This window comes from Corylus avellana, chromosome ca8 (assembly GCF_901000735.1).
Source record: "Corylus avellana chromosome ca8, CavTom2PMs-1.0".
In the NCBI taxonomy this organism is placed as follows: domain Eukaryota; kingdom Viridiplantae; phylum Streptophyta; class Magnoliopsida; order Fagales; family Betulaceae; genus Corylus; species Corylus avellana.
The window spans coordinates 18,329,640-18,339,355 of record NC_081548.1 but is presented as its reverse complement, the minus strand read 5'-3'; the positions used below and the strand labels follow the sequence as shown (position 1 = coordinate 18,339,355).

The 9,716-nt window shown below is 35.2% G+C and overlaps 1 protein-coding gene across 1 annotated transcript; it reads right to left on the bottom strand.

Moving 5' to 3' along the window:
* Positions 1-3,490: 3,490 nt before the first annotated feature.
* On the bottom strand, positions 3,491-9,334 carry LOC132189743 (glutamate receptor 2.8-like). Its single transcript, XM_059604523.1, has 6 exons — positions 9,061-9,334; positions 7,314-7,880; positions 5,852-6,585; positions 5,079-5,391; positions 4,584-4,981; positions 3,491-4,207 (listed from the first exon to the last, which is right to left on the bottom strand). Exons 1-6 carry the CDS (start codon positions 9,317-9,319, stop codon positions 3,743-3,745), a joined length of 2,736 nt encoding a protein of 911 aa, XP_059460506.1. The 5' UTR covers positions 9,320-9,334; the 3' UTR covers positions 3,491-3,742.
* Positions 9,335-9,716: the final 382 nt, after the last annotated feature.

Here is a 9,716-nt window from a genome sequence, read left to right as displayed (position 1 = left end):
CCGCAAATACCAAGGGGCGGTTGAATCTCACCACAAAACTACTAATGGACGATTAGATTTCACAACAAATTGCATTTTGCCCAAATTCACGGTTAGATTTGAAAGTAGCCAAATATATGGCTCTTAGAGTTTATTGTTAAACTAAAGGAAGCGACAGCAAAAAAACACAAGAATCAATAAATTCTCCACAACCCATTCAAGATATGTGGCTCCCCACCAAAGATTCTGGACAACACTTTAGATGCACCATTTTTTCAAATAGAGCATCACGTGGGTCACTAGCCTACACGGGCTGTGCAGCAATTAAAGAAAAAACCAAGATAGTAAGGTGTTAACCAAATCGCTCCGATATCATGTAAGATTTTAGAAGAAGAAGGAATTATCAGCTTATTTCACAATATGTCTTTTGATTACAAAGTGTCTATTATATAGACTTGAGAAGAGGGAGCACATCCCATGAATCAAGGCCCAAATTATGCAGAGTACTTCTGAGATTTACTACACAATAAATCTAGAATTTATAGATTTGTTCCTTTAACAACAAGCCCTCATGTGACCCTAGGTCACTTATTCTTGCGCCGCAAGTGCCTATTACAAAAAAAAAAAAAAAAAAAAAAAAAAAAAAAAACAACTTGCAAATTCTTGCTTATTAAAAGAAAAATCCATCTAACTTCGTAATGGAGAAATTTGAACAAGCACGAATCACATATGATATCTTGCTCATGGGTGTGTGTATTCGTATCCATGATGGCTGAGATTCCATGTGGGGGGGACAGCATCTCAAAAGAGCTCACCAAGACAATGTATGTAACAAATTATATCCTGGCGATATTCGTGATTGACAACTTCTTGGCGATGGGTCTTAAACAACGCGACAAAGCGTTGAAAGAACTTCTTGCCGATGGGTTCGAAGCAATGCCTTGAACATTCTGCTCCAGCCTTACGAGCTCTGGCTCTATGTTCTTTAACTTCAAGTTTGGTAGGTTTGGTCTGTAACTCAACATAAGCAATGCATAAGTAAAACTGATATTTGGCACATGACATCATTGAGGAGGGTGCTGTTATATGTTGACATTTTTCAAGTGCACTTTCAGAGCAACGACGTCTGTGATCATAGCCATCTTGAGAGGATTGATGAATATGAAAAGTGGGAAAAAGAGATCGAGGAAGGAGTAAAGATTGGCCCGAGCTTTAAATATTGTAAGGATCATCAACTCCATTACCAAAAACATAGTTTTTCCCAAAGATTTCATAGCAATGTTTACTAATACCACTTACAAAATTTTCTTGTTTGGAAGTTGAATAGAGAAATGAAACAATATATAAGGATTTGACCTTGTCGCAATATTACAATTGGTATCTTTTGAAAAATGGTATTTTAGTTTGGCTTTTGACATTTACTTTAAAGTACATTTCTTTAAATTTAAAGAAAAAAAAAAAACTTCTTTATTCATACAAATCTTCTTATTTGTAAATTTTGTTTAACGATTATGGCTTTTGAAATATAATATTCCAGTTAAGCAATTTGTTGGTTCAAGTGATATGTTTTGGTTAAAGACAAAAGGTTTCACAAGATTATTTATGAGTAACACTGGCTTGATGAGGGACCTAAAAGAAAAGATATTATTGGTTTAAATATATCCGTAACTCTGTCTCTCTGATGTTTATTACGCAAAAATATTTTAATTGTAATTAATTCCACTAAATAATTGTGATTGCACTCCAATAAATATTTTTTGATGAAACAATTAATCAATTTGACGTACTTAACGTTGACTTATGATTTTTCCATGAAACATTTTGTAGTAGAATTAAGGCTAAGGATACTGCTACTTAATTTTATACTTCTTTATCTTTGAGTCACTGATTTTATGTTATTCTCGTACTTGTGCAAATTACATGTATATATTTTGGTATGCCAACCAAAATGTTTCGGTCAAAGACTCTGAGAATAATATCTATAAAATCTAAAACAACAGGAAATTTCTCATTACTTTGTTTTCTGACAAATGATTTGGATTCTCTCTTGGAAAAAGCTTTCCCACAATATTTCATGTGATCACCCAAGGTATTGAGGTTATTTTGACCGATGATAGGTCTCACTCTTTGATATATCACGTTAAACTAATGATTAAGTGATTAAATTTATTCCATTGATTATATGAAATTATTTTTATTCTTCAATAATGTGTTTTCTAGTTTAAATTATAACATGTATAGAAAGAATTGCTAGAATTAAATATGGTTAACCATTGATGTGCAGATCGTGGTGAAGTTAATACCCTACTTTCTCTCTCTCTCTCTCTCTCTCTCATATATTTACTCTTTTTATTTCCGTTTATTTTATGCACTTTAAATTAACACAAACAAATCATTCTCTTTTGAATTACGTTAATTTTAATTTTTCAAATTTTGATAATAAAACCCCTGCAGTCCTTGAGGATCGACACCCTCAATATAGCCCCTATCCTACGGGATTCGTACTATTGCGAGTGGTACTTTTATAATTGATATTTTTTGTCACAAAAATACCACATCAGCTACTTCTAGGAGCGGGTTTCAGTTCTTTCTTTCCCTTTTCTTTTTAGTTTTATTTTAATTATGTGTAACTAACTCTTAAGGAGGACTAGATTGAAGCCCTAATTATGTTTATTTAATATTTCAATATTGGCGCCTTTGTGATAATCATATTGTGTTGCTTAACTTGATTAATTCATGTTTTCTTGAATTCCTCATATGTATGTGATTGGCCATTATATGCATGTGGTATAGACTAGTTAATTAAATTAATTTGGGTGATCGAGTAATGAGTTTAGTAAGAGTAACAAAAGAAATCCACACCGGATTCTTGGGTTAATCAACATGGGGAACTGGGAGTATACACCCATGCCCTATGCCTCATGTGTTTATTGATTTTCACAAATTTATACTTTCTTAAAGAACAACTTAGTAAACACTCATGCTAAATCCTTTAAGAAAGAAAAGAATTAGAGTAGATACCCATACCTAATTCGTTGCTTAAGGAAATCAATAGCTTAAGGAGTAGGTACACCCATACCCTTAGGTTGGCAAATATTAAGTATTCATAATATGATTGGATCATTGGTATATTGTTATATTATTTAAGTATGATTAGTGGTGGATATCAAAGCACTTGCCTTTACCTTTTCATTTATCTTTATATCTTTTTATTTCCTTTTCACAATATCAATTTAATGACAATTTGATATTTTTTAATCAATTCTAAATAAAATTAACAATCCTTGTGGGATCGATCTTGCACTTGCTGGACTATACTATCGTTTGATCTTGTGCACATGCGAGTAAAACGAACCAAGTATTTGCCTATTAATTTAGTTGGGTATTTGGCATAACACGAATTAGATAATAAATAGTCCTCAAGAGGTAACTCAATCGGCTAGGAACCGCGCCTCATGAAACGATGATCACTAGTTCGAATCCCCCCTCCCCCTCTTGTGCGGACATGCCAAAAAAACAAAAAAAATTAGATAATAAATAGACTTTTATATATACATATCTATTCATTCCTTCTACAAGAGATATATGCATAAAAACATATATATGGATGGATCTTCAGCTCTGGAGGTATGTGCCCCGAGGTAATTTTCCTTGCATTGTATCTTTATTTGCATTTTTTTGTGCGTGTGGATATATGTTTTTTTGTTAAAGAGGAGTACATACGAAATTAAAAAAAAAAAAGAAAAAGATTTTTTTTTTCTTTTCAATAATTGGATGATCTTGAGTAGTTCTCCCTATGATCAATACCAGGTGAAGGCTCGATGACATTAGGGCATGCTAGGGCATGTACCCTAGGTTTACTTATCTCAATGCCAAGTGAAGAGGGATCTTTCTGGTCAAAATGTTTTGCCATTGCAAGCAATTTGCACCAAAAGGAGCTCTCGTGAGTATTGCTGGTGCTCAAAGTAGGCCAATGTGAGTGAAGGAACTTGAACAAATAAACCAGGAGTGAAGAGGTGGAAGCCGCTGCTGTGATGATGAAGAGGCCCCCGAAGCTGTACAAACCAAGACTAGGGCTATCTGAAGAGATTGTTGCCCCTTGATCTTCACAATGAGTTTTACTTGAAAAGTACTTCCCCTCAATTCCTCGAAATTTGTCTTTATCTTCGGTCACATTCAAGATTGCCCTTGAAATGTAAGGAACTAAAGGAGATCCTTGTGGGAAGGCCTGAACATACACACACGGGAAACACAATATATAATAGCATTTCAAAGAAATAGAAAAATATATAGATTTATGATCATAAGAATTATATTATGTTTAGATCCAATCACCAAATCGTATAATCATAACCATCCAAAAATTAATAGTCATAATCTGACTGCTCCAAGCTTTGATGCTTCGTATACATGCTAAATGTCAAGTCCACCATCAAGGCGCCCTATGGACTATACCACGCACACGAACGTCTAGTGGTTAAGGTTGTATTAGAGCATACACACAAGTGCATATACCGAAACAAACTTAATGTCTACAAAAATTTGTTTATTTTATGGCATTCTTTTAAAGTTTAAGAGAGAGAGAGAGAGAGAGAGAGACTCACAAAACCAAATCCATCGGTTTTGTAGGTGGGTCCAACCATTGTGTACTTAGAGCAATGCTTTGCAAGAAAGAGCTTAATGTAAGGGATTTCATCAAAAATAGCTGCAACCCTTTCTCTTGACAGTGCTTCATGATACTGCTCAGGAGTTATATAAGCCTTCAACTTGGACTCATGGAAATTCAACTGTTTTGTTAGAAGCTCTTTAACAAAGGAATCCTGTTGATATCCAACAAAATATCCCCTCTCTTGTATCTCTTTTACATCAACAAATGAAGGCTGCAATCTCTGTACCGTTAACATTGAGGTTAAGCTTGCTGTATAACTTTGTGTCAGGATGAGTACCGCGAAAAACCATATGATCATCACAAATCTTGACCAATTGTTTACCACTTTCTCCCCTGGTAACCATTAAAACATTAAAATGTTTTCAATTATTATTATCATCAAATTGAATAATGAAAGGCAAAATCTTTGATGGGGTTGAAGAAAGTTTACTGTGAGCAAAGACTAGTGTAGAGAAGGAGAACCAGAATATGGTGCCAAGTTGCTGCTCTGGGGGGCCTCTAAACTCACCGTTTATACGGTGTTCAAGAACCCATATCACTAAACCTGTAAAGACGAATGCTGCAGTGGTTGCTAACCAAAGATCCAAGCTTAGGGGCTTCAAGAAAATCCAAAAGTTGTTCCTCTCATTATCTTTCATTAAAACCACCATTGACACGCCTGATTCTGAATATGGCAAAGTAAAATCAACATATGTGGAGCGATTTGCCACAATTGTTGTGTCTCCAACCACAGCATCATACTTCTGCATTTTGACAGGGGGTGGTCGATCATCAATTTATGAACTTTGACAAAATAACAAAAAAATTGAAAGGTGTTCAATTTGATACCATGTTAAATCACCACTAATTTCAAGTTGCTTTTGAGATTAATGGTGATTTAATATGCTATCAAAGCTAAAGGTGATGCGTTTGAAATTTAACTCTATCATTCACCTCTCATCAATTCAATTAAACATTTTAAGTATTGGGCATCACTAGCTTTTTAAGAGGAAGTTTGAGCGACATACATGTGAGGTGGGTGTTAAACTAGTATTGATTAATTAAATGATTAAATTTACTTTTTCTAATAAGCTTAAACTTTTGAATTAAATAATAATAATAATAATAATACTATTAAATATATACATATAACCACATCTTATATTACAACACTAATTAATTGACACAAGTTTTTATCACAAAAAAAAGAAAGAAAAAGCATACCTTGAGTTTAATTTGGTAAAGAAGCGTATTGTAGGCCCTATCCTTGTTCACAAAGGGAACAAACTCATAAGGAAGAGGGAATGGTAATGCATCTAGTACAGCAAGGAACACGTCATGGGAGAACCCTGATACTGTAGGTTTATCAGTACGATTATGCCGTTCCACTTTCAGAAATTCAAAAAAACCTCGTCTCACCGGAACTCCGATCCTCAGCTTTGTCGGCTGATCTGTCGTGTCTCCCGGCCAAATAGGCTGCTTAAGTAATTTAGCCTTTAAAATTGGGCGTGCCACTTCACCAGTATCATTCAATTCTTGTGAAAGCCCTCTTGGTGTCCAGTATCCAATAACTCTCTCGGATTTTCCTATGATATTGATTATTTCAAAGGCTGAAGGTTCCAACTGCCTTTTGACTAAATGGAAATTCCCACTAAGGCCTTGAAATTTGGTAATTTGAATTGTATTACGGAGCGTTGGACCCATTTCAGAAATGCCTAAAGCTGCAAGATCAACATTACTTTGGGAAGCATTTTGCTTCAAGAACTTGGAACGCACAATGCCAGCCTTCTCCACTGCCATAGCCAAAGCCCAAACTGTATCATATGCCCACAATCCAAAGAGGTTTAGTCCAGTACTCTTATTGTTTTGTTTGCTTGATGTTAAATTTCTTTTCAATCTTCTTTTGAAATCTTCCAATTTTTCTGACTTGGGTATGTGTGGCCGAAGTCCCAATACACCTGTTAGAATATAAATTAAATAATTAAATTAATAATTTTTTATCAATTTAAGAATTTGGAATAATTGTTGATTTAATGTGGTATCAGGAAAAAAATGTTTTGTCTCTAAAAAAAGGACAAAGATTTTGAACATTTTCTTCGTCATTCACCTCCCAAGAACCTCCCAAGAAAAAGTGTTAGAATGTAAATTAAATTATTAAATTAAGGATAAACTTCACTTACCTCCTAAATTGTCACCCATTTTGCAATGTCCCACATAAAGTTCAAAATCTCTCAATTTAGTGTATCGAACTTTTAATTTTCTTCAATGTTTTCCCTCCGTTAAGATTTTCCATTAAATCCCAACAAAATTCCCAAAATACCCCCTTTTTTTTTTTTTTTTGCAAAAATACTTAAAATTTGTGCAAAAATTGAGGCATGGGTATTTTTGTAAATACCGTTAAATTCAAACCAACACCTTAATCTTCACAATTTTTTTTTTCCCTAAAACAAATGGGGATATTTTGAGAATTTCAACAACCCTCAGTTAGGAGTAAACCGAAAATCATAAGGGATTGGTGATATTGAAAACAATTGAAACATGGATACACTAAATTGAGAGAAATTGAACTTTACGAAGACATTGTAAAAGTTGTGACAATTTAGGTGGGTTAAGTGAAATTTTTCCTTAAATTAATTAACTATTTCCTATCACTTAAGTTTATGAGATAAACGTGATCTAACAATACCTTGCATTGAGTACATGACCTTTGAGCCCATAGGATCTAGCAAAGATGATAACCCTGCCGTGATGATCCATCCATACCCTTCCTTCATCATTCCGGCATTGTTTGCTTGTACAAAGAGCTTGGAGCCAAGTGAAGCAGTCATGTGCACAATGAATATTCTTGTACGAGATTTTTGTTTTAACATGTTAAGCTCCTTACTGATTTCCCTAGTGCTAGAAGATGAAGGAATGACACTTCTGTTAGGCACCCGAACGTCAATCTCTTGGAAAGCTTCTAGCAAATATGGAATTAAGCCATTGCCATATTCTGTGTCTTCATAAATCGGGACAATTTCCCGCCAACCGTAGGCACGGACAATGTCTGCTATGGCTTTTACCTGTGCGCGGTCATCTTGTGCTGTGCGAATGAAAAGCGGGTTTTGGGATGGAGAAAGACAGGGGCTTGTGGCTGAGAAGGAAATGATGGGAACTTGAGCTTTTCTTCCGAGTTGAATCACAAACTTAGCTTGTGCTGACGTTTGAGGTCCTATGATGGCCTGCACTTCTTCATTCTTGATTAAATCCAGTGCTGGAAATTGAAATTTTACTGGAGATAGTCAATAACAATAATAACAACAACCAAAACAATGTGGTATAGATATGATGCTCAGAGCAAACCAGAAGCTAGATTGGAACTTGAACTGGAGACCAGCTCGTTCTGAGCAGATGGTAGACATTCAAAGCAGCTTGTATTTGGTGAAAATTGGGGAGAAGGATAAGCCCAATTAAGTGGGTGGTCTCGAGGTTTGGAATTTATGATCTAGTACTTCAGAATCTTGGAATGCACTTAGAGAAAATCTATAACACTCCAATCCCATATTGAGAAGAAATGAATAGCGCACATAAATCGACTAGTTCTATGTACATAACTTACTAGATGAAAATAGACTTCATAAGTGATTTTAGTGAAGCACTAATTAAGTGAGTGGTCTCAAGGTTTGAAATTTATTATAGTTCACACCCGTCTTATATTGGGAAAAGGTGAGTAGCCAAAATAGAGTCGGTAGTCTATAAGAGATGTTCATAAGTACTAAGTCCCACATACCTAGTCTTTTTAGGTTGATGTAGACATGACTAGTTTTTTTTTTTTTTTTTTTTTTGTTTTTTTGGGTCATTACAAAAGTAGCGTCTAGTGGCTTGGTTTCAACTGATCTAGTTTCTCTAGCTATTGCAAAGCATACATGCCTTTATCTCTTCTTCTGTGGCTTCAGCAAACAAGTGTGGAGTTATGTAGTGAAGAAGGGAAATAAAATGAATCCTCCAATAAGCTTGGATGATGTAATCTCTTTGGGGTTGCAGCAGTACTACTAGTACTGGGGGAAGAAAAACTTGTAGGCTAATTAATCTGTGCAGGTTAGATTTTGGATCAACAATCTATAATTTGTGGAGAAACATGAATTAAATTAAATTAGACATGGTGGTCATCCTAAAAGAGAAGAACAAATTCTGCAGAAAATCCAATGGGATATTGGTTAAAGGAAAATTCCAAAATAAAGCAGGAAATGAAGAAATATTTTGTAACTTGGGTATTGACAAGGGGATTCTGGTGTAGTTTTCCTTTTGTTTGTAGTTTTTTTTATACATCCAAAAAAGGATTATTAAAAAATAAAAAATAAAAAAATAAAAAAAGGAAGAAAACATAAAGACCATGTAGAATGATAATATTGTGATATATTAATTACCTCAGATTTTTACTTTTCCGTACGTACCTGCAGATGCTGCAGCGACGACGTCATCCCCAGAATCCTTGGTGGAAAGAGCGAGTCGTGTAGTATAATTATCATTCTCTTCATAAAAATCTGAGAGCGCCATGGACATACAAAGCTCTGCCATTCCTCCTACTGGAGACTTCAAATCAAGAACTACGCCCACTCTCACTGATATGACATCTTTTGCGGCCATGGCCATCCTGAGGGCGAGCAAGAAGAGAAAGGAGAGCAAAGAGAGGAGCAGCTTATGGTTTGCCATTGTCAGGCTAAAGCTTGCTAGCTAGCGGGCTAAGTTATTATTTATTCTTTTTTTTGGATCATTGAGTAAATTTTATAGCACACAAACAGACACAATACAAGTGGGCTAAGTTATTTAAGCCATGCCGTCAGAAATGAACAATGGAGCTTCATGACAAAAGGATTTTTTTAACCTCAAGAAAGACCGTAAAGACTTCAAGTCTTCGCTATAAGACAAGCAGCTGAGCATTTACTGGCATTTCTGCATTTCCAAATATAATTAATGGATTTAACATCGATCGCTATGGTGCCAGGACCCACGTACATGAGGGCCCAGCCCTCTTGACACTCCGCTCGTGACGGTGACACTTGGATTGGTTAGCAACATTGAGCATTTCCAGCAGCTCCTTAAAGTTGCT

What these genes read in the sequence shown, in the direction of transcription:
- LOC132189743 (XM_059604523.1), bottom strand. Translation starts at nt 9,319, where the DNA reads ATGGCAAACCATAAGCTGCTCCTCTCTTTGCTCTCCTTTCTCTTCTTG. An exon ending in CGTCGCTGCAGCATCTGCAG is followed by an intron (nt 7,881 to 9,060) that starts GTACGTACGGAA and finishes TTCAATTTCCAG; the next exon opens with CACTGGATTTAATCAAGAAT. An exon ending in AAACCGATGGATTTGGTTTT is followed by an intron (nt 4,208 to 4,583) that starts GTGAGTCTCTCT and finishes GTGTATGTTCAG; the next exon opens with GCCTTCCCACAAGGATCTCC.